Genomic DNA, 24,689 nt, shown 5'->3' with positions numbered 1-24,689 from the left:
TTCTAGAAAATTCGATTTTACATCAATATGTGACTGAAGTTGCTTAAGAAATAAATGATAAGTGTATTGCATTTTTATTCATGCATGAGTTTACTATTCCTTTGTCAGTAAATATTGACCCCCCCCCCCATTATCACATCTTATTGAACCGTTTGAAGGTTGGAAGTCACTCGAGCATTAGCAGTCAGGGAAAGAAAGCTCATTAAACCCGGCCTCCCACGCTGAATATGAAATGTATCCTGAGGTTCAGGATTAAGTCCATCTTGAGAAGGTAATAAACAAAGCCATGTAGGGTTTCCCACTCTTAGCTAATTACAGGGCCGTTAGAGAATGACTGCAGCAGAGCAGCCAACTGCACAAACACACACTGCAAACACCTCGTTATCCTACAGAACCCCACCCGACCGTATCAAACGCTTCATAATGAGCAGCCAGCAAAGACTAGTTAAAATAAATACATAATTTCCAATAGTCCTGATTGAGCAATTAGTGTCAAAATCACCCTGTCATCCTCCTGAGCTGAATCAATAATGGATTCCATTACAGACGCACTCAGTCACCTTGCGAATGCCCTTCGACATCTCTATCACATGCTTGTGGACAGGGTTGAGATGTGCTGTCAAACTCAGTTTTTATGTTCTCTGATAGCATATGTGAGGAGGACTTTGAGCTTTCTCAGCATACTCAAACCTTATTTGTAATGTGTGGACAATAAATATGCCATGACCCCTGCTTTCTCACCACAAATGAAGGTGGCTTTAAAAGATAAACCACCAATAAAGCTAGGATTATGTCAACAAAGGCTTACCAAATGTTGGTGCTGTAAATCTGTTTTTTATCTACATCACTCTGGAGTAGGTCACGGTATAAATCAAAGAGCTGTTCAAAAACATCAAAGATGAGGTTAATTAAAACACTGTATGGTGGAGTCCAAAAATGCTGTTCAGACAGTTTTGATCAAATATTAGCCAAAACTTTTTCTTCTTTGACTTTGATTCGGCACATTTAGCATGCCTAGCGAGACTTGAAAATCAAAGGCATTTACCTTCCAAAATGAACTTTGTGTTAGTTCACCAAAGTCAGAGAGAGAGGAAATGCAATACTCAAAACAAAAAAAATCTATCAATATCTGACTTTAGTTTTTGAAGAAGTTCAGTTTTTGACTGAAAGGGGAACATGTTAGAGATTGGGCTGGGACCAACCTCTACCCAGGGATCATCTTATTAGATTTTGAATGTGAATAAAATCCTGTTAAAAGTGGCTTTGTTTTATGGTAACTCACCGTTCGCCCAATGTGATGCTGATATGAAGATCCTTCATCTTGTTGCCATAAATAAATCTAAAGCCTGCTTCTCATTGGAAAGTCAAAGACAAAAACTTGCATTTTTTTAAGAAGTTAATATTTTTTAAAGTAAAAAGTTTGTTGTATTTGGTTGACTAGTTGTAGGGCAGAAAATCATTTTTGGGTCTTAAAACTGAAGAGCTTCAGCGAGGGTTACTGAATTATATCTAAAACTTTGGCCACGGTGAGGGATAACAAAGGATGCTCTGTGCATTATATATTACAAACCAACTCAATTCCAAATTGAGTTGGTTTCCTTTAACTCATACAAACGTTACCCCTTACCCCCCCATACAGGTAGTCAGTTACAAGATCCAGTAAAAAGACTTCTTGATCACATAATGTGTTGAGTGTTGCCAAAGAAAGCCAGACAGCACTATGAAGGCCCATAAAGGGACATGCTGTAAATCCTTAACCATTTCCTGTCTGCAGCTGGTCAATTCATAACAATAATGATCCAATCTCATGGAATCATAGTTCAATGAATACCTATTGAGGGCAAATAGACGCGTATTCAGCTCGTAGCAAAGTCTGCAGTTCTGCTCCGTCAAACACTGAGCCTTTTTTCAGCACAATACAATACATCCCTGATTCTCGTCTGCTTTCCCATGTAGGTCCATGATTGCCACTCAATGAACATTAATATAGAGAGCAGGGGACATGCGAGAGAGTAAATCTACAAAGGGAACAAAATCCAATTACCTCCTACTGCAGGGAGCATCACATATAGGATCTTGAACTCACGCAGCCCAGGTAATTGTCAAGGGACATTGAGCCTTGCTGCATGGAAGCCTGAAGTAATTCTGCAACAATGGGCACCGTGTGTACGGGTTACTACCTCAGTGCTTTCAATTTATTTAAGTTGGCTGATGTCCACTAAGAGGGAAGGTGAGTATTGGCTCAGTCTAGAACAACCTCCCTTCCCTGGAGAGCACTGAGCGTCTGGCCTCGTCTGGTCTCTCCGATTGATGATGCCGCCACGTTTGCGGCTGCAAGAGGGGCTCATAAGGAAATCTAGACATGTCACTGCTGATAACTGATCAAGCATGCAACGAGCGAAAACTCACTTTATGAATGATGTCTGGGCTGGTTTCCATAGCAACAGCAATGCATACAGAAAATAAACTAGTTTGGGTAGGATTACATAAATATTGAGCAGAATCCAAGCACTGGACAAGGTACGCTGAAGTCCTTTAGCTGCTCAGTTTGTCACTTGGAATCCAGAGAGAGAATCTGCGGCCTGGAAAATTGGAAAACAGCAGCTGGGACTTTGGTTGCATCAATTAATATTCATGTTCTACATAATCCCAAGTGACTAATTTAACACACCTGATCAAATCAATAATTCACAGGGGGGTGAAAAGAAAGAAGAAAAGGGATTAAACCCACTTATCATATCTGATCCCTGGGACATCAATGGCAGGGGGAGTGAAGTCAAATAAATCTCCACCCCATTTGGACCAGAACCAGACCCAGCAAAAATAACCAAACACTGCCATGCATGCTGTGACTCCAATATCTGTCCAACCATAGCTGCCCTGAGCGATGGAGCCCAGATTTTCTTTTTCACCTGAGTGAGGTTAATGACCGAGGGGATTTGGAAATCCTTCTTGTTATGCTACCTGAATTGAAAACAAACTCGAGCCTATACAGCCTGACCCATATATATATTTGGGTCGATATAGGCCTATCGCATATATTTAATATATTGGCCTTTATAGGAATTCTAAAAACTAGGGTAAATGATAACTGACGAGTTATTATGAAAGTGGAAGGAGAACATAAGCTTTGTTATGACTATAGACCCCATCTCATATTTTAAATATTTTGTATTTTAATGTCTCTATTTTTGCTTAATGTTGTTTTAATACATGTAAAGCACCATGTATGAACAGTGCTCTAAAAATAAACCTGCCTTGCCTTTTATAGTTGATGGGTGCCAGGTTATAACGTACTAAATAACACAAAATACAATGCTTGGGGTAATTAAGAAATGGTGTCATTGACCTCATGGTTTACAATGCATATTAATGAATTAATGTTAAATACACAGGAAAACAGCATTCTGGGTACCTTTGCAGATTATATCAATGCACCATTCATAAATAACCCATACATTGTAACCCATAAATACACTATTTATGCTGCCATATGGTAAATGGACTTGAGCTTGTATAGTGCGTTTAGTCTTTTGACTTCTCAAAGCACTTTTACACCGCAGGTCACATCTACACATTCACACACTGATGGTAGAGGCTGATATTTATTCATACACATTGATACCCCACCAACAAAGCAGTGGGAGCAACTTGGGCCAAAGTACTTAGCCCAAGGACACATCGGACATGTGGCTGCAGGAGCTGGCGATCGAACCGTTGGAAGACGACCGACTCTACGAAGTGAGCCACAGCCGCTTGGTAATTGATCCATTTATAAGTCTGATAGGTTAATGAGTCGAGTTCTACCGTAAACAGATCTTTGTTTGTAGCATGAAAGCTGCAGGAGAGTTGATTTCCTTTTTGTTGCAAGGAAGCAAATGAAAGTTGTTCCACCTTCATTAATGTGAAGAATAATCTTATTATAATAGGTTTTGAATCAACACAGACATTTATTTGGCATTTAATTGTCAGCATGTGCCTCTGTTACAGCCGTCATAATAAAGTGAAAAACTTCTATATCCTCCAAATGTCAGCTCCACCAGAACTTCTGTCACACCTGAAAGCCAGGTTTTTAGACTCTGACATTTCTGAATGCCCTAAGCACAACATTAAAACGGCTTCATACCAACAAGAATATGTCAAATTTTTTTTTTTTACAACTTACCTTGATGTATTCATCTTAAATCAAATTAGAGCTGTGAGGTTTGCATACAACAACAGTAGTACATCAACATCATCATGTGGAAAATGCAGAGCAAAGCTGAAACAGGGAAAATGAGTCACGGTATCAAGTGATCCATCAATCTTTACGCCAACTGCTAAAGTAATTCTACACAACCACAAAGCGCCAACGGGAGGCTGCGCAGACGCCTTGACGCTTTCACCGACTCTTTGAATCAATCCAGTTTTGCTTCCTTTGACGCCAAGGCTGGTTTACCTCGTCAAGGTCAGACTAGATCACAATGCAATGGCACCAAGGACTAAATCACCTAAATGGGAAAATGAGGGCATTTTTTGCTTTTGCATGAGTCTACCTGTTTTGGACCTTTTCTTTACAGACAAAATAGGATCTAAATGTGCAATTTACAAGAGTTTTCAGAGTTTTTCAAATCAAAAATCTTAGTTTGAGCAGAGAATCTTCAAAGTAACTGATTGACCATGAGGCATTTCTTACAACATTCACTGGAATTCGAGCGTTGCAAAATCTGCAAACTATTCACAGAGTTAAGTTGCCCAACATTTTATTTTTGGTTCTTGACTTTCCATGCAGAAAACCTCTCCAGACTCAACTGCGACATTCAAACTTAACAACCAACAATTTCTGATCCACTAGACGCTCCAGAGCACCCACTCAGCCTCCCTGTGTTCTTAAGGCGTCACACAACAAAGCGCAGACAGGTAGATAACAGACGGTCAGATGTTTACTCACCCTTTTCTGGTCCTCCAAGCAGTGCAGCACAGTTTTCCTCCTCGAAAGCTGTTGTGGACTAGCCTCTGCCCCTGCCTCCATCTTCCCATAGGTGAGTGAGTTCTTGGGCTCTCCAACAGCTTAATATATCCACTTCAGCTTTTACAACAGGCCTCTCAGGGAATGAAGGGAAATACCTGCTGCAAGTATTCAAGTCCCCTTCTTGAAATCACTTAGTTGCCAGTTGTGGTGCATGAACGTCTATCCAAAAAACAGGAAAATCTCTCCGTCCATCAGCTTTGCTTCACGAGAAAGACGACACCCAATCTTTGGGAGGATCCAACCTCAACCACAAGTCTTGTCTCAGTCATATCAATTCCTGATGGTTTCTCTGTGCAGCCTTCAGTCCTGAGTGGCTGATCTAAAGAGAGCATCAGGGCAGAGAACAGGAACCTGAGACAACCAGGGTGGTTGTCCTTCCCAAAACCATCACTGCTGCCATGGAGAAGTTATCTTACATGCAGGATGTGATCTACATGATCCTCTCCGCTGGTGGAGATTCTATCCAGTCGGCAGTAGATGAGGTCAGAATTCAGTTTCTTTGCGGCAGAATAAGTGAATGTGTCTATTCCAGGGGAAATCCTGCAGTGTGAAAAAAGACAAGCCAAAAAATGTCCAGTGAAAAAATAGATGAGTAAGAGCTGGTGTCACTCACAGCTCAAAGGTCAAGTGTGGCATCCTGACAGAGGACAAGAGCTTGTGTTGGGAGAGAAAACAGAGTTAAATTAAAGCATTGCAGCAAAGACTGCAGTATTAGAAACAACTTGTGATGCATGTTAAGAATCATACATTTCTGATAAGGCTATTTCTAAGTATCTCATATGCACAGTGGTTAATTATTTCTACAATTTGCATCAATTTTTGTGTATGTAGTTGTTAATTCATGGAGATAAATGACGAAAACCAGAGTTTGTGTATCGATTCCCCACTTGCTCATTGCTGCAGGTGTCTGAAAAACACTTAAATACGAAACTTTTTGCTGATCACAAACTTGCCATCGTGCTTTTTAATCCTAACAAGTTGTAGTAACCACTGTTTTTTTTTTTCCTCCGCATGGATTCCACGTCACACCAACATGAACTCAGGAGTTAGGTTACAATCTGGGACAAATTGCTCGCTGAAGGTTTGAGCTACTGCAGCATCCCTTCAGCAGAACCTGCGAGAGCTCCGAGGCTGCCTGACGAGACCGGCAGCTGCTCTGAGCTCTCCGCAAACTGTCCGTGATTGTGTCAATTAAACAATAACAAACAAACTACAAACATGAAGGAGTAGAGTCTGTGGTAAGAAATGATGCTCACCTCGCACTTGTCTGTTTCTTTCCCTCCCGGTGGAGATGGTCCCTGCCTCGTGCGCAGCGCTGTCCGTTCCTCTGGCTGCAAGCGGAGCAGCCAGCTGCGGCGTTCAAGTACCGTCGGAAATATTACGCGGACGGTGTTCCTTTCTGTTTTCTCTATGTAAAAAGTAAAGTGCACCCCCCCCGGATCATTTTACTGTTGTTTCATGAAAAGCTGCACATCTTTAAACTTTATGGAAGGGGAAAATTGCTGCGTCTGGTCTTTACATCTTCAGCAATTCGGAGTTAAGAGACACAACAAGCGATTTATTGTATATCAGGAAAAAAATAAACATTTTTATTTTGCACTTTGCTGTACAAAACTACATACAGCTGTTTATTTTGACTGTCTTGCTTCTTGTCCTTTAGTCAGATTTTTTTATATATAAATCCTCTGATTCTCATTACAATCAGTTCTTGATCTTCCACCGACACAATTTTATCTTTTGCAAATTAAAAAAATGTATTTTGCGTATTAACAAATTCCTATTGGGGATTAAAATGTTTTATATTTTCCCTAATTTTGTGTGTTTTAATTGTTTACTAGATTTTACGATATGATAAGTTCTATACTCAGGTTCTATACTCAAACTACTCACGCAATTGCAGTGGGTATTCTAATTTACAAGGGGAACTTAAACGCAGCACCAGGGTCCCACTCGGTCTCTCTCGCCGCCGTAACCTTACGTCACTGAGTGCTTCAAGCTCCGCTCTTCACTCCCAACATCCTTGAAGGCGCCCGTTGGTTTCCATGACGACTCTCGCTTTGGAGTGATCTACCGCCACCTAGCGGCCAAACAGAGACATGCCGATGCAGACATGTGGACCCAGTAATCAACACAAGTCCAACACAAAGGCATTACTCAGGCTACTGTTGCCATACCTGTTAATAGAACTTCACTTTTCACATTACACCTTAACGCAGCTTGAGTATTATTTTGTTTACCTTTAATAGATTGACTTTTTGCTTGTGAGGATTCAGGGAATAAATTACTGTTAAATCAATTAGCTGATTTACAGAAAATAATAATAAAAATGGACTGGTTCCAGCTTCTCAATCTGAGGGACTGGGTGGGCTCTGTTTCTCTTATCTCCTGTTTTCTTTTTGTAGGTTTGTGTGATCATAAAAACTTGATATATAGACTTTAAGTCAGTCTTATAAAACAGGAAATGTGTACGTCTACATCATGAAGCAGCATGGCCCAGTGCATTTAGAGACCAAGCATCCTGTCCGACTAACAGCCAGGGTTTCTTGATAATGGAGGCGGGGATCAGTTTTAGTCATGTTCACGTTGTGTGCTCATGCTCCTGTATGAGCAACTGTACCGTGCCGAAGCACACCTCTTCCAAGCGTGCCAGGGCCAAGGAAGTATACCGTGCTTGAACATAGGAAGCACTCACAAGACAAACAAAGTGGATTTTGAGGGTGAAGCCCAATTAGGCGCAGTACGGATAGCTTAGTGTGAATGCACTGTTAATAAGAAAGCAGTGTAGGAGAAGTGCTGTGCGGGTAAACCTGACACCTCTTCTGACACCTTTCAAGACACATCAAATATTAGTATTTACAGGTTGTATTGTTTACAATTATGTGGTTACGTCATGTCTTTTTTTTCCACTTGTTGCACAGAGTTGTTCGATTAGAGGTGGTATGAGTTAAATTTGGTGAACTTCTTAGCTAATAGAGGGTTGGCGGTGTGGTTGGTGTTGCTCAAGCATTGCCCAGGTCCCTCCACGAGGTTAAACCAGCTGTGCTCCCAGCAGGAATACTACTGTGTAAGGGGGTAAGGATTACAACAGAGGTAACATTTTAGAAAGTGAGCAGTGTAACAGACAGAATATGTTGAATTATATTTGTTAATAAACTTACAAATTCTTGGGACAACATGTTCAGCATGCTTTCCCAACGTTGGGTGCATGAAATATGCTTGTACTTACTCATACTTACCTGGCAGGGGAGATACCATGATCCAGAAGGTGGTTCACCCACGGCGGTGGCCTGGCCATTGCACTCCGGCGGGGCTGACCCATGCGAATTCCCCAAATGTGGGAATCTCGACTGCATAATTTGTGGTATAGTGGGGGACTGCGTTCACGCTCTCCCCTGATTTTCCACAATTTCCCAGTTTGGGATCAATAAAGTAATTCTATTCTATTGTAATACAAATGGGGTCGCCTGAAAGGTGTATTTATTGATAAATAAAAAGATATTGTATATTAAAATATATTGAACACAGGCTACTGTGGGTAATAGCAAATGCCAAAACAAGAAATTTGCAGAGTTTCAGACTCTGTCACTCATTGTTCATGATGTCATCCCAACCTTCTTTCCTCTGTCCCCCTCCCCCCCCACCCAAAAAAAAAGCCTGAATGTTCTCTACAATAAATGTTCACCAGCAACACAGTAGAAAAGACATTGAAAACAAATTAATTTAAGCTGTAGGTTGTTTTAGATGTCTGGAGTCGCGAGAGTTTAGGGAAATCACGAGCCAAAAAAAAAAAAAGTGTGGGAACCTGCTGATGTACAGTAATGTGTGGTGGGCCGGCCTTAGGTCTGCAGCAGCAGGGCGGAAGTGTGGGGTGACGTCAGCGCGCATGCTCAAACTGGGCGGGCCAAATGGTGGCGGTGGTCACCCACACACACACACACACACACACAAACACACAACTGGGCCAACTTTTCACAACTGTAGCAAAAGTTGACCAAGAGGCTACTGCCACTATTAGCGAGGAGGGAAAAACTTGTTTTTAAAAAAGTTTCACTTCAGGTTTTTTTATTTTTAGTTTCGTGGAACAAAAAAAACAAAAAACAAAGTGTTAAGATCCTGATTGTTAATCTGTTGGAAGTAATCTCACATTACCGACACGATGAGGAGATCTACATGATAAGAGGCCTTTGGGTAAGTCTACAAATATCTGTGTAATAACACGTGTGTCTTATTTTATTTGTGCGCTTCTACTCAGGTTTGTGTTTCGTTGTTGCTTAGTTACCGCGTCCTCTTTATAAACCACTTTATTTACCGTGTTTTTAACCTTAACGTCGTTTATAAACATTTATAACCTACGTTAACGTTACTGCAGAATAATTTATAACATATCTGTTTATGTGTAAAAAACCTGAACATCCGGGTTCTATAGTGTTGTGTTGTAAACTTTACCAGACGCGCGCCGACTTACTCGACAACAAACGTAAACTTCACGGTCGGTTTTCGACGTTTTAAACTTTTTCACCTCGTAAAACTAACGCTGTTTTTTTTTTTTAATAGTAGGGAGTTAAACGTTTTCACAATCGTGTCTACATTTTTAAAGATAGCCGCCACTAGATGCTTGTACAGAAGGTTCCGCGCCAAGGATTTCAAAAAATCTGTTTACCTGCGCGGGATTCCTCTTTCCACTTCCGCTACGCTGCTACGCGCGCCGCTCCCATTGGCTGTTTTCGATTAACAGGGCGGGACTTCCGCGTCCGTTTGATTAAGCGATTCGATGGAACGTACGTCAGTTACCGCCAATATGACTTCTGTTTTGATTAGATTTAAACAGATTTTGTGATGATTTTTTTTTAAACTAGATTTCTACCATCGGAACAAAGTTTCTCTCGTTTGTTTTCAGGGTGTGTTAAACAATGTGGACTCCCCGACAAATATATTGCTCTCAAAAGGCGGTAAGACTGAGTCGATATTGCAGTAATCCTGAAATCAGCGTTCATAGATAAACAGAGATCCACAGAGTTCAAATTATGAATTACTACATGATTCAACTAGGAAATATTTCCTTAAGCAAGTTAAAATCAACTTGAAATTAACACATGTATTTAATTAGTGTTTTTTTCTTCTAGATCTGTACTGATAAGAGCAAATCATGAGGTTTTAAAACACTTAATGATTCATTTGTCTTGGTTTTCCACTCTTCATATAAGCTTGTAATGCTAAGAACATCATTTAAAAAACAGATTATATCAGATTATGAAGACCCATTTAAAGGTTACTGTTTGTCTGATATGTTTGCCTCTCTAGTTGTCTGTGATAAGTCTCCTAAACCTCAGTTAAAATGAGTTGGCTTGTAATTAAATCACTTTTTTTTCTTCTTTTTCTTTTGCGGACTAGAACGATGGCTTTGTAGCTCCTCAGGTTTCTGTAAATACTCCAGTGAAATTGTTTGGTCACTCTGAAGTGTCAGCCGAGGGCCGCCAAACCATGGGTCCCCTCACCACACCCAAAAAGGGAAGGGAAGTCGGCTCCGTCGATCCCTGGACGCCGACTTCAAACCTCAAAATGCTCATCAGCGCAGCCAGTCCTGAAATCAGGAACCGAGAGAAGGAACTGTGCATGGACAACGATGGACAAGAGGATGTTGAATCTACACAGGTAAGAAAAAAAAATCATCTGAGCAGTCACTCATAACGGACACTCTCCAATGAAGCTAATGTTTAAAGAATGACATTTCTTGTGTGTTTTTCTCCGTTATCGTTCCCACAGGAAACTGAAAACGGAGAAGAAAAAATGATCAGCAGGAAAGAGAAGAGTCTGGGTTTGCTCTGTCATAAATTCCTCGCGCGATACCCAGATTACCCGAACCCTGATGTCAACAACGACATCTGCCTCGACGACGTGGCCACTGAGCTCAGTATGTCTTTTCTGTCAACTCTGTGTTGTTGTACTTCATAGTTCAGTTGATACAGTGATTATTAGAAAGTTAGTGGAGCGAGGGAATTTACTTTCGATTGTATTTGTTCCAGGTGTACGCAGCCAATCAGGCAACATGTTCCGTATCTTTGCTTCTTGTGATTCTTGTTTACAAGTTTACAAGAGACATTTTGTTTCACATGTTTCCCCTCCAGATGTGGAGCGCAGGCGGATCTACGACATCATGAACGTGCTGGAGAGTCTGCACATGGTGAGCCGCTCGGCCAAGAACCGCTACAGCTGGCACGGTCGCACCAAGCTGGCCCAGACCCTGGCCATTCTGAAGCAGGTGGGCGAGGAGCACAAGTACGGCCAGCAGATGCAGCAGATCAAGCAGCGTCTCCTGGACAGGGAGTTTGACTTCGACGGGGAGGAGAAGGAGAAGGAGAATGAGGAGGTGGTGGTGGACCTGGAGAACGGGGAGCAGGGCCAGAAGGAGCTCTTTTTTGTGGAGCTTCCAGGAGTAGAGTTCAAAGCAGGTGAGAATGCGGGCTGTCAGGTTTGAGGCTAACTGTAACTGTGTTATCTATAAAAAAAAAATGACTCAAAATGAAGAGATAGACTTGATCGTTTTATGTTTCTGCGGCGCAGTAGACTTCATTTTTCACTCTGTATTTTTCTGCGCAGCCTCCGTTAACAGTCGGAAGGACAAATCTCTGAGGGTGATGAGCCAGAAGTTCGTCATGCTCTTTCTGGTCTGTAATCCTCGCGTGGTCAGTCTGGAAGTGGCCGCCAAGATCCTGATCGGAGAGGACCAGGCTGCCGATCAAGACAAGAACAAGTTCAAGAGTGAGTGCAAGACACCAAATAAGGAGTGCAGAATACTAGAGTCAGATCAATGATGTCACCTCAATGGTGGAGAAGGTTTGAGGAGATGTGTGCAGATGTTAGAAAGCTGGTCAAATTTGAACACCTTTGTCAATACAGACTTTTTTTTAATAAGGAATTACATATTTTTTGCACTGTTAAACTTTTCAAACGTTACTGTAAGTTATTACATTTGCAGCACATGCACATTTGTATGAATTCACTTTGATGTCATCTTGTGCAGAGAATATAAATCAAAGTACGGATGCACAGTTCTAAATCCAGTTGTGACGTTTGTCAGAATGTGTTCTCTGTGTCTGTATGAGCAGGAGATAATCTTGATGTTTTGCTCATGGTTTACAGCAAAGGTGCGGCGGCTGTATGACATCGCTAACGTGCTGCGGAGCCTGAAGCTCATCGAGAAAGTCCACGTGACAGAAGAGCGGGGACGGAAACCGGCCTTTGAGTGGGTCGGCCCTGAAGAATTCCCTCAAGTCAAAGGTACAGACAAATGATTGTTGATGATATTTTTCCCACAGTCAGAAAGAATTTTTGACTAAATGCAGCACATTTATATCTGTGGTGTGACAACCTGGATACTCCATTGTTGAATCTCCCACATTCACACCCATTCCCCCCCTCCTTCTACTCACTGATTCGTTTTCCGGTTTTAACATTAAACTTGTTGTTTCAGATTTGGAGAGCGTCACATCTGAGTGCCTCTCCAAGAAGAAAAATGTATTGGAGTCCCGTGCATCTGCAGACAACTGTGCCAAAAACCTGTTTTCATCACCTGGGAGGAAACGCAGCTTCACCCGGCACCCCTCCCTCATAAAGCTGGCCAAGAGCATTCAGGAGGACCGGCGCAAGATCAACTCTGCCCCCACCAGTCCTGTGAAGAGCGCCCCCGGTGAGTGGACTAAAAGGTTGCCATAGAAGCCTATTGTTGCGGGCGAGTGTTTACGAGCCGCGTTGACAAATCTTTTCCTTTCTTCCTTTGACTTCAGGTGACTCATCAAACGGGGACTTCCCAAACAAAATGGCCCAACTTGCTGCTATTTGTAAGCTCCAGCTTGACCAGGAGTCTGTGTAAGTTCTGATGTACAAGCTAAGTTAAAAGTAAAATCAAATCTGCTGCGTGATAAGACCGTAGTTGAAGATTTATTGGATGTTAAATCAAGAGTCCTGCTTCTGTTTCAGACCTGGAGCTGCTGATCCAACGCCCGCTGCTGCTGCTGCTGCTGCTGCTGCTGCTGCTGTGAGATCAGAGCAGACCTCTTCCAGTCAAATGGAACCACCTCAGGCTCTGTTTCTAACCCCAACCCACGAGTCTGGAGTCAACACTACTGTCCACCTAACCCCCAACACCCCTCTAGGAGCCCTGCCCGCTGGCTCTGTCGCTTACATCCCTGCACATTGTTCCTCCTTGATCCCGGTCCTCTTACCTCAGCAGCGAGGGAACGGACCCTACGCTGTGTATCTGCAAGCTCCCCCATCCAGGCCGAATCCTCTGGCCAGACCGCAGCCGACCAGCCTCGCCGTGCGCTCTATGACCTTCGAGGATAAGACGGGGCAGAGTCCGACGGGTCAGTGTGCAGCGAAGAGCCAGCCGGCCTCCAGCAGGGCGGCAGACATCAGCCCGTTGGCGCTCAAAAGACTGCGGCCGGATTCCGCCTCAGAGTGCAGCCCTTCCAAAGCCAAGAGGACAGACCCCAACTTCAGGGTAATGTGACTTTTACACATTTTACATCTCGTAGTTTGGACCGCTTTAAAACCTTTCAACAGCTATTTACAGCCCAGCGTTCGTGCAGTTTGTTGTCTGAAAACGGTCAAAGGGCATTTTAATGTAAGAAAAAACACAGTAGAATAAGCATGAAGATAATGTTTACACATAGACCAAATCGCAGACTTAACTTCTGCTGTGTTGATCACAAAATGGTGACATCACTTCCCCGTTTGACTTTCAGCAAACTCTGCTTTTGAAACCCACAACAACAGAAAAAGAGAAACGTACTGCATATCCAAAAGTGCTTCACAACAAGTGTGCAGAGCAAAGACGAAGATAGTGTACGAACAGGCATCTAGATTATTAATTTTTTTTCTAGAAAGCAGAGGGGCCAGTGAGTGAAGTCAAATAAGAAAACCTGAGGAAACAGCACTAAAGTGGGAACACACTGTTGCATAGCGCCCGTTTAGATTGAAAAGTTACACACCTTGACATCCAGTGTTTCCTCGCCCTGCTCCTTTCAGGACACCTCTCCAAAGCTGAGTGAGATCCTGCAGGCTCGTCTGAAGGCTCATCGCGGCTCTCAGCTCTCTAGCCGGCCCTCGCCCCGCGCCCTCCACCTGGACCCGGAGTTCGTCAACACGCCCGGCGCCCCTGTGGCCATTCAGACACTCGAGCAGAGCTTGGAAACCTTCCTGGACAGAGAGGACAAGATGTTAAACTCTGACAGGGAGGCGGCATTAACTCCAGTCCGAGCCGTACCCATCACACCAGGACAACTCCACACTGAGGTATAAATCGACCGAATCGCTTCGTTGTTAAAGTGAACGCAACAGCAGTTTGTGTGAAGCTTATTTCTCTTTTCATCCAGACTTTAGTACCAGCTGGATATCTGATCCCGATCTCTCAGCAGTCCCTCATTGGCTACAAAGAAATGCAAAGCGCGGGGAGAGAAAGCAACAAGGCCCTAACTCCCGCCTACATCTACAAAACCCCGACAGCAGGTAAATATGTCAGGAACTGTAGGACTGAGGTCCAGGGATGATGAGCGCCGATCAGAAAGTAACGTCTTTGAGAAAGGAAGAAGGATTGAATTGTAATGTGTCCCCCCTCCCCACCGCCCCTTTTCAGGGTCTCGACCCACCCTAGCCCAGGAGATGACACCCACCAACCTGTGTCTTCACAAACCCGTCGCCCTCGCCTCGCCTCAAGCCGCCCAGCTAGCCCGGCGCCTCCACAGCCCGAGTCCTGCCATCCTGAACTTCACCCTGCAGAACCTGGGTCTGATCTCAGGCTCCAGCCCGGGAAACGCCTTCCCAGACCCCCAGACTCCAGAGAACGCCAACACCATGCTCAGCCCGCTGAGTCTGCAGCAGAGAGGAATGGTTTTCATCAAACCGGTGTCCCCCATGCCCCTGCAACAGTCTGTGTCAGGGCAACCACTGGCTTTAATCAGTTTGCAACAGGTAAAAAAAACAAAACATACAAGTTAAACCATATGAGTTATTCAACGCACCTTAAAACAACAGTTTTTGTGTTTAGCATCTGAACCAATACACTTTATAAATCATTTTTAGAGCCCAACCAATACATCGAGGGGCCGTTATAATGTAGGCCAATATCAACAACCACAGATACATCAGGATCGTGTATATGTTAAGCAAATAGAGATGAAAGGAGGGAAGAAATTTATCAAACATACGATGAAGAAGAGAAAGCTGTAAATGATTTAGAAATGGTCTCGTGTGATTTTCCCAGAAAAATACACTCATGCTCCATCATGTACAACATCACAGAGTGGATCATGGTCCGCACTTGAATTCCTGGCCATTCATTTGTCATAAATGACATTTTACATTCAATTACACAGAGTTCTTGGTTACTTTTGTATCGTTTTTTGTTGCCAATTTTGCCTTTTATTAGACAGCTGAAGAGAGTCAGGAGGACAATAGCCTCTGTACATGTGGCTCACTTCATAACCGCTAGGCTATCATCCGGCGCTCGCAACTTTTGCATCGTTGTATGAGTACAAATCTGTTTCACAATCCACAAAGAGAAAGACAGTTTTCATTCCACTCAGAACATTTCACTGTATCGAGCAGGTTTCATAGGTAAACTCTGACTTTATCCCCTTAAAAATGGCCACTGGTCTTAAATATCCAATAATCGGGCTCCTGCCACTTCCTGAAACAGAAACGTGTAAACATGGTCTGTTTCAGGGTTTTAATTTGAGTTACTTCTAAGAGAAAAAAGCTCCACAGCTGTTCCATGTGACGTTATTTCTCACATCTTCTTTTATTATGTTCTTGGTTAAATAGGTGGAACTTATCTTTTATATTAACCACACACACTTTCTGTTTGTCCAGCCTCTGATGACCACACCCAAAGGGACCGGGCTCCACCAGCCCAGCTTCTTCCACACGCCCGTCCCCCTCTCCCCTCTTGCTGCCGTGGTAACCACCAGTGGACACCCCGCCACCAAAACTGTTTACATCCCTCAGAGGAAGCTGGACGTCAACGCTGAGGACTCGAGTAATCCCTGACGGACGCGCTGTGACGTGTGTGTGTGTGTGTACATGATGTGTGTGTGTGTGGGTGATGTGTTTGTACTCGGGGTGGGTGACATTTAGTATTTTACAGTTTTTATTACCTCTGAATCTCTCACAGCAGGGGGCCCTCATTGTCATTTTTATCATTGCCAGCTCTATTAATAGCTGCCGTGCAGACTTCAACTGTGCCCAGTGGACACAACCAGACGATGAGATTTCACACCAAGTTCACATGAACTCATGAACTGAAGGAGTCAGTGGAGTTCATCTTTTCTCCCCCTTTTTAAAAAAAATATTTGTTAGTTCCTTCTGCTGGTTTGGGCGATCCAAACGTACATGATCTATCTCCATAGAAGTGTTAAAAGTCACATCAGTGCTCTCAAGACGGATGTTTCTGACCGAAGGACAAGTTTGATTGGAAACCTGGTTGTTTGATCATTTTGTCTCCAAGTTCGAGACGACTTTTGCACAAATGTAAATGATTAACTGTTACCTAGTGGAATTGTTAAAAACGTGTCGATAAGAACTAATCAGACGTTTTGCTATGTTTAATTTATAAAAAAAAAAATCAGTTTTAATGTCCTGATTTATGTAATGTGATTATTTTAATTTGAATACATGTTTTCTAAGAACATCAATTGATTCATGTCTTGTTTTGTTTTTTTTGTTTTGTTTTGTTTTGTTTTTTAACTTTATTAATCCCTGTGGAAATTCTGGTTTACACTCTGTTATTGAGAGACATGCTTCTCACACACATACAAAAACAGGACCTGCATTAATGGAGTGGGGCTGCTACACAGCGAGCGCTCCAGAGCAGATGAGGGGGGGTTCGGTGGGCACCTCGGCAGTACTCGGGAAGTGACCTGGCACCGCTACCTTTAGTTGTCTGCCAAATATATTTCAATAAAGAGTTATTTGAGTATTTTTTTTTTTTTTACATCTAAGTAACTGTATTTTTGCTTCCTGTAAAACATTTCAAATGTCTGATGACTCATCCCGCACTAAGGGGTGTTTACCGAGTTAAGACAAATTAAGAAGCTAACGATCCAATCAAATTCCTCCAAACGTTATGTCCCGCCTTCTATCTTGTGATTGGTTTCAATAAGAAATACGATACTCTTGATGTCTGCATGAAACAGAACTTCAAGAGTTAGAAATCAGAGAGAGAGAGAGTGGGGAACGCCGTGTGGGAAAAGGAGCAACAGGTCGGATTCAAACTTGGGCCGTCCACTTGGAGGACTGTAGTAATGGTCAATGGACTCGAGCTTGTAGGGCGCTTTTCTAGTCTTCTGACTACTCAAAGCTTTTAAACAGCGTGCAGGTCACACCTACACATTCACACACTGATGCCAGAGGCTGCTGTGGTCAGTGACCATCAGTATTAAATAATCCCATTCATACACATTCACACGCCGCCGACGAAGCAGCGAGAGCAACTTGGGGTTAAGTGTCTTGCCCAAGGACACATCAGACATGTGGCTGCAGGAGCTGGGGATCGAACCCTCAACCTTTGTGTTTAGAGACGACCAACTCTACCAACTCACAGCCGCCCCTGCTGTTGGCATCAATATATGGATGCTAACTTAAAACTCTTCAAGTATTTTTAATCACAAAGGTTGTGATTATTATTTTGAACCATATACAAGATTTCCAAATAGTTGTCTAATAATCTACAGCTGACAACTAATCCTTAATTGTTTCTGCTCTGCTTTTAAGTGAAATTCTAGTCAATATAATTTGAATTTGGCTTGCTGTCTTAAACACATTACTGGCATGAGTTGAAAAACATTTTGATTTAAGTACCAACATGTCCTCTCCTCTGGTGGAATATCTGCCTCAGAGTGAATAGGTGTATTAACATTCACACGAGCCGTTGTCAGCTGTATTGTTTGAGTCCTCATCATGTTTGTACTTAATCCTGTATTATATGCCAGGCCGTGCCTCTCTGTGTGCAGCTGCCCAACACAGGGGGTGGGGGGGTGGAGGGTGGGGGTTCAAAGATGGTCAGAGTGTCCCGTGTCTGTCTGTGAGCACAGAACAAATGCATGAGAGGCTGATGTTCAGGCCTCTTTCAGCCGCTGATGGAGGGTCAGAGGGCTCCGCTCCGTCACAAGTTATTTTAGGAGGATAGTTTCACTGGAGCGTCACTGATGGACCCTGGTGATGGCGAGATGGATGGTATTTAAGCGGCCAGGGAAGTGTTCACTGCCACGTTTTTAACAGCGCAGACAGACTTGGATACAAGGTAAGAACTCATTTACACTGTTTGAGTGAAGTCTTCATGTTGGTTTTTTTAGGGGTATAACTACGATAACTATAACTATGTAATTTGGTTGATCTGTGATCAGGATTTTAGTTGTTACAGGCGGTATTACATTTAATTTAACAGGATTCTTTCAACATGAACACAAATATCAGGAGTGGATTCAGCGTTTGATTTCTGATTGGTCTCATTGCAATCCAGAAAGTCCCAGTATTGTGTGATGGTTGGCAGCTCGTCTTTTGTCTGTCTGATGTCCCAGTAAAGCCTCTATTCTTGGGACACATCACATACCAGTCCTGTGAGGTGGTAGTGGGCAGACTGATATGAAACTGGAATGTCAGACAGAAGGACAGACAGAGCAGCTCTGACACACCTACTGGCTTTTAGTGGAGCCGACAGACGGAGTCGTGAGGACATTTGAAGCTTTGTTTTCTTCATTTTTAAGAAATGACAGTATTTTACCAGACTATTAAAACAGAAAAGATCGAGATCAAGTCATCTCAAAACTGCAAAGATTAGATGTAAGAGATACTCTGTTGATTGATTAATGTCAAAACGGTTCAAATAGTGTGTACTGCAAGAAGACGACCCAGAGGTGAGGACCCAATTTGGCCTTCATCAACTTAAAAATATAATACAAACCTAGTGAATCTCAGCACTAAATGTCTGACCTACCACCTGCAAAACTACTGATGCACATTTCTGTTCTTGATCCCAGAAAAAAAATCTGTTGATTGCGTTATGGAATTGAAAAAATAATAAATGCTCAAATGAAATCAACCTTAATGTAAAAGCAACAAATAGGAAGTATCAGGCCCACCTTGATTCATATCTTTAAAAAATCCAAATGTCAATTAGATTCCAGCTCTACAATGTCAACGTTTTGTGTTATTTCAAAGCGAATGTCTGTGAGTTGTTGAGACAAAAACCAGCATATGAAGACAACACGTGGCTCTCTGTTGATTTCTGATTGATTGAATGATCTGCAGATTCATCTTGTACATACAGATGTATTATTAAAGCAGCATTTGAAGTGCGTCTCTTTTTCTGTGTCTTAGATGCCAAACTGGGGAGGAGGTGCGAAGTGTGCCGCCTGTGAGAAGACGGTGTATCATGCCGAGGAGATCCAGTGCAACGGGAGGAGCTTCCATAAGACCTGTTTCATGTGCAGTGAGCACTCATCTTCTTCTTACTGCGCCATAACTTTCTTTTTCCTCCTTTCTCTCTCATTTTCTATTGTATCTATTGTCTATATTAACACTGTTTTTTTTAATAGTTCTTTATTCATTTATGTTTATCTTGTCTTTTTTTTTTTTTTCCAAGATTTATTTTTGGGCTTTTTGTGCCTTTATTGAAGAGATAGGACAGTGGATAGAGTTGGAAATCAGGGAGAGAGACAGCTGGGGATTGACATGCGAGAAAGGAGCCACAGGTGGGATTCAAACCTGAGACGCCCGCCTGGAGGACCACAGCCTCCATACATGGGGCGCGCGCACTAACCACTGCGCCACCAGCGCCGCTTATCTTGTTTTTTTGCTGCCTTGTGTCTCTTTGTTTTTCGAACTCGCCTCCTTCTTTCTTCACCTTCTTGGCACTTTTTATTTTTTGATATTCTTCTTTAATTCTTACTCTCTTTGTTGCCATCTTTCTTTTTGTCCTTCCTTGTTTTCCCTTTTTGATTTCACTATTCTTGTTTGCCATTTATCCTTCTTTTTTTCTCTCTTTCTCTGCCTTATTTACATTTTTTCACTCCTCTGTTCTTTATTCTTATACTTCTAAACCTTCTCCTGCTACTCTTTTCACTAGGGTTTACCCACTCACCATATTGTCCATGTGAATACACATATTTTCTCCATGAAATGGCTTTTCCTCATCTCTTGCAAAGTTGGATGCTGACTTTTTGGGTGTACCAGCCTGGCTGAGTTTCTCTTCTGATCTCCTGTTTGGTCCTGACGCCCTGACCTGAATTTGAGTTGTGTGTCGTTAAACAGCCAGCGATCTTTAGGCCATAACCAGCTCCCCATGCCCTCTCTAACCCGGGGAAACCACACAGCGGACACATCATACAGGCTCTCTGTCCTCTGCACAAACACAAACACTTTCCATTTGGCTGAATATGAGTGTGTGTGATTGTTCCAGTGGGAGCTCTGAAAGGCCTCAGTGATAAGCTCATCCATCTGTAACTGTACATCTCTTCCCGAACGTTCACCTCACCCTCTCCTGCCCTCCAGAAATAGAAACACAAGACATCTGGCTAAGTGTAATGCCCCTGATGACTGATAAAAGCAGCAAGGTGGAAGCTTAATTTAACCTCCATTACTCAATCCTGACACTCCCACTGAAACCAGTTCACCAGACCTCATGGCCAGACGACAACTGTTTCAAACGTATGGCGCTGTATTTGTACCAAAGTAGTGTCAGATGTGCTCTGCTTCAGTTGACTTAATGGCTATTCTAGTTTTACTTGTGTTTGGAACAAGAAGAAAGACACAGCGGCGATTCTAGAGTCTGTAGACCGGATATCATCCCCCAACGCTTACTCCTCTTCCTCTTCTCTCTCCTAAAGACGAGTAATTCCTCTGCATTTTTGTTTGTTGACTTTCACTGTCGAACTTTGGTTTTAAGAGCCATAATGTATGCGACGCTTAGCAGGGCAACAGGAGTGAGTGCTGTCAGATGGTGCCCTCTTAGGGGAGGTTTCCTACTGTCGTTGCACATTTTGGGCCACTGCTTTGGTTTAAGTTTGTGATCGCTCAGGGGCCCCCTACTGGTCTGGGGCCCTGAGCAGTTGCCTGCCTTGTCTGTTGACAAGCAGCACCTCTGAACAGACAGACAGACAGTGACTGTGTTTTTACAAATATTCAATACACAAGGAGTGCATTTGACATTTTTTCGGCACAAATGTAACTCCATACAAGAGGACAGAAGTAAAGGTCAGAATTCAACTGACACAGAAAAATGTTTTTGTAAAGGAATTAATTGACACTGACATTCTGACTGCAAGTTTTTTCACAAATGAAGTACATATTAAAGCTAGGAGAAATTGTCAAGTTTGGTTATATGTTTATGTTACAAGTTGAACCCCATAAAATGTGTCATTCTTTGTTTTCTTTCACACAGTGAGCTGCAGAAAAGGTCTGGACAGCACCACAGTCGCAGCACACGAGTCTGAGATTTACTGCAAGTCCTGCTATGGCAAGAAATATGGGCCAAAAGGCTACGGATATGGGCAGGGAGCCGGAGCGCTGAGTTCTGATCCTCCAGGACAAAACTTGGACCTCCAGTCTAATGAGTATGTATTGATGTTTTTGTTGGAAACAAAGGCACAGTTTGGACTTTGTTCATAGGGAAATCTCACTGGAATCACATTTCTTTAACTTAAGTACCGTATTTTCCGCACTATAAAGCGCACCGGATTATAAGGCGCACCTTCAATGAATGGCCTATTTTAGAACTGTTTTCATATATAGGGCGCACCGGATTATAAGGCGCATAGAATAGAAGATACTGCAGTCAAATGTTTGACTGGGGTTGCGTTATGCATCCACTAGATGGAGCTGTGCTAAAGGGAATGTCAACAAAACAGTCAGATAAAGTCAAACTTTATTAAGCGTTCTGACAACTCTGTTCACTCCCATGGTAACGATGTTCAAACGTTAATGTGCATATTAACAATATCTCCCAGCCTTGTTCACTCTTCTCCCAAACGTGGAGGGGAACTTTCCCCTGATTCAGTAAACACGTAACAGAAACAGTCTGATACCACTAAATCAAACGTTAGTGCATTCACAATAACTCAACGTTGTTCAAACGTTAATGTGCATATTCACAATATCTCCCAGCCTTGTTCAGTTGTAAACACGTAAAAGAAACACAGTCTGATACCGCTAATTCAAACGTTAGTGCATAACTCAACATTGTTCAAGTTGAGTTGAGCAAGTGAGCTTCACAGTACCGGTGTTTACTGACTACGGTAGCCGTAATGCTGCAAGCGGTGCGGCTTTGTAGTTTACCAGTCGTACTGAAACATTTTATTATTATTAAATTGTTTTTATTGGTTTTTCATACTGAAACATTTTGACAGAGCGCCTTGAGCGCCGTGTACAACCAGTATGGATCAACCAATTAACCAATTGATCCATATATAAGGCGCTCCGGATTATAAGGCGCACTGTCGTTTTTTGAGAAAAACAATTACAGCAACAGAAACAATGTATGTACCTGAAATGTTTTTTTTGACATTTAATAAGTGATTTCCACCACAGGTAAACAAATCACACCCCAGTGAACAGCAGAGTGTTTTCTTTTTTCTAGATCTAAACCACGACCAGCCAATTCAAGCTCCAACGGCAGTAAAATTTCCCAGAAGTTTGGTAGTTCGGACCGCTGTCCTCGCTGCTCTAAAGCCGTGTATGCAGCGGAGAAGGTGATGGGAGCAGGAAAGGTAAAGCCCATCTAGCCTTAAAAACTGTGCTAGTTCTTATTCTGGGATTTGTCACTTGCTATAGTCAATCTCTTGTATATAGTAATTTTGATATTCAGTTGGTTCCTGTTGCCCCAATAGAGAAACATCTACAAATGATTTGTTTAATTCTTAAAATATTATGAGACCAAAAATGACTACCCCTTAATTTGCCGTCTTAAAGCCTTAAAGTCGAATACCTAAAGTCCCAGACATGAAAATACATTTTCCTGGTTTGAATCCAGCCTTCCCGTGTTAAATGTTCATTTAAATATATATTAAAAAGACTGTATTTTCTCTTCCTTCAAAATGTTTCAAATGTCTGACGACTCATCCTGAACAAAGGGACGTTTACAAATTTACAGGATAGTTAGTTTTATATTAACTTTACTTTTGTTTATTTTCATTAGAACATGTTTTCTGAGCATGTGTTTGTGTGCCCTCCTAGCCCTGGCATAAGACCTGTTTCCGCTGCCTCCTTTGTGGGAAAAGTCTGGAGTCAACGACAGTGACAGACAAGGATGGAGAGCTGTACTGTAAAGGTACACACACACACACACACACACACACACACACACACACACACACACACACACACACACACACACACACACACACACACACACACACACACACACACACACACACACACACACACACCTCTTTCTGGAGCTTGTACAGCACTGAAAAAAATAAATATAAAAAATATATAATCCAGTTGGGCAGAGCATCACTGGGACCCCCCCCCCCCCCTTTTTTTTTAATGAATCCCCATAACATTTTGTGGACCCCACATTTTGAGTGGACTTACTTATTGTCATGTCATTAAAACCCACACACACAACACACACAGGTATTTGTACTTCAGCCTAAACATATTCTGACCTTTTTTTAATCCAAGTCTGAACCCTCAAATATAACTCTGAAGCTCAACTGAAAAGTTATGAATTGCCAAATATATCCTTTAACACCAGCTCAGCTGGTCGGGACCCAAAAGAAGTTCATGGAGCCGATTTCAGTGGGTCACAAATGTGTACCCAGAAAAACGTTTACAACATTGTTTTGTTCTATCCGAGGTCCAAAATTTTCCATTTCTAATTAAACATATCTCATTGGTTGTAAAACATCAGACATTTGGGTCACAATATTTTTATTAAGGAGTTGGTGGGGGGTCCTGAAGAGACCAGTTGAGAAACACTGCTTTAAAGAACTCCAACAAACCCAAGATCACAACCCCAATGTAGCAGTATATGCACACACTCCACACACATATCAGATTCGTTTAATAGTTACACAGCTTTGTTTCTCATTTTTTTCTTCAGTCTGCTACGCCAAGAACTTTGGCCCAAAAGGATTCGGACTGGGGAACGAGGCCATGTTGGAGGAGCGGCAGTGAACACCAGTATGAAAACATACAAACTTAGTGTTTCACACGGTAGCTTTTTCTATGAAGTCCCAGCTCTTAACCTTCACAATGGATGATATTTCTTTCACCTGAAAAGCGCCATACTAGTGTTGAAATGCTGGCACAGAAAAGTAACAGAAGAGTCAAACAAGGTTTAAGGTTGCTATTGTTTTGAATGTTTGATTAAAATGTGGCATGCTACACAATAAAACTATTTTGTTACCTTAAAATGGTTTCTGAATGGAGTTCATTTCCCCCAAAAATGTATTATATCAATAAATAAAAAGAATGAAGGTATTACGTTCCCCCCAGTAAACAAAATCTGAATGACAGAGACACCCATAACTGAGCTCTTCATTCAAAAACAAAAACATGACATGAAGACTAAACTCTGCATAGAGAAGGTGATCTGGGCTCTGCAGGAGAGAAGTCAAACCTGCGCAAGAGCAAGGAAAGCCTCTGACCTAGTTTCCTTGGAAATCTATCCACAAAAAAG

The 24,689-nt window shown here is 42.4% G+C and overlaps 2 protein-coding genes and 1 non-coding gene across 5 annotated transcripts; all 3 read left to right on the top strand.

Annotated features, from left to right (window-relative positions):
- Positions 1-8,239: 8,239 nt before the first annotated feature.
- On the top strand, positions 8,240-8,406 carry LOC114921465 (U1 spliceosomal RNA). Its single transcript, XR_003809757.2, has one exon. It is a non-coding gene; the product is annotated as a U1 spliceosomal RNA (small nuclear RNA).
- Positions 8,407-8,926: 520 nt separating this feature from the next.
- Positions 8,927-16,701, top strand: e2f8 (E2F transcription factor 8). Of its 2 annotated transcripts, none has more exons than XM_020655280.3 (13): positions 8,927-9,199; positions 10,403-10,663; positions 10,775-10,922; positions 11,137-11,460; positions 11,609-11,770; positions 12,152-12,289; positions 12,483-12,698; positions 12,796-12,877; positions 12,989-13,511; positions 14,039-14,305; positions 14,386-14,518; positions 14,646-14,980; positions 15,881-16,701. In XM_020655280.3, exons 1-13 carry the CDS (start codon positions 9,182-9,184, stop codon positions 16,055-16,057), a joined length of 2,784 nt encoding a protein of 927 aa, XP_020510936.2. In that variant the 5' UTR covers positions 8,927-9,181; the 3' UTR covers positions 16,058-16,701. The 2 variants fall into 2 exon arrangements, with proteins under 2 accessions (XP_020510936.2, XP_020510935.2); XM_020655279.3 differs by lacking the exon at positions 8,927-9,199 and adding an exon at positions 9,791-9,960.
- Positions 16,702-18,197: 1,496 nt separating this feature from the next.
- On the top strand, positions 18,198-24,423 carry csrp3 (cysteine and glycine-rich protein 3 (cardiac LIM protein)). 2 transcript variants are annotated; one of them, XM_020655282.3, is made up of 6 exons: positions 18,198-18,308; positions 19,385-19,496; positions 21,447-21,618; positions 22,641-22,770; positions 23,237-23,330; positions 24,111-24,423. In XM_020655282.3, the coding sequence occupies exons 2-6, from the start codon at positions 19,385-19,387 to the stop codon at positions 24,182-24,184; spliced, it is 582 nt and encodes a 193-aa protein (XP_020510938.1). In that variant the 5' UTR covers positions 18,198-18,308; the 3' UTR covers positions 24,185-24,423. The 2 variants fall into 2 exon arrangements, with proteins under 2 accessions (XP_020510938.1, XP_065808456.1); XM_065952384.1 differs by lacking the exon at positions 18,198-18,308 and adding an exon at positions 18,902-18,921.
- Positions 24,424-24,689: the final 266 nt, after the last annotated feature.

The sequence above is a fragment of the Labrus bergylta genome, chromosome 3, assembly GCF_963930695.1.
Source record: "Labrus bergylta chromosome 3, fLabBer1.1, whole genome shotgun sequence".
In the NCBI taxonomy this organism is placed as follows: domain Eukaryota; kingdom Metazoa; phylum Chordata; class Actinopteri; order Labriformes; family Labridae; genus Labrus; species Labrus bergylta.
The sequence above is the reverse complement of the archived record's forward strand: the minus strand, read 5'-3'. Positions and strand labels throughout refer to the sequence as shown.

Coding starts and splice junctions, on each gene's coding strand:
- e2f8 (XM_020655279.3), top strand. CDS start 9,922: ATGTGGACTCCCCGACAAATATATTGCTCTCAAAAGGCG. Junction 9,961..10,402: donor TATATTGCTCTCAAAAGGCG/GTAAGACTGAGT, acceptor TTTGCGGACTAG/AACGATGGCTTTGTAGCTCC. Junction 11,771..12,151: donor AGACAAGAACAAGTTCAAGA/GTGAGTGCAAGA, acceptor CATGGTTTACAG/CAAAGGTGCGGCGGCTGTAT.
- csrp3 (XM_020655282.3), top strand. CDS start 19,385: ATGCCAAACTGGGGAGGAGGTGCGAAGTGTGCCGCCTGTGAGAAGACG. Junction 19,497..21,446: donor TAAGACCTGTTTCATGTGCA/GTGAGCACTCAT, acceptor TCTTTCACACAG/TGAGCTGCAGAAAAGGTCTG. Junction 23,331..24,110: donor TGGAGAGCTGTACTGTAAAG/GTACACACACAC, acceptor TTTTTTCTTCAG/TCTGCTACGCCAAGAACTTT.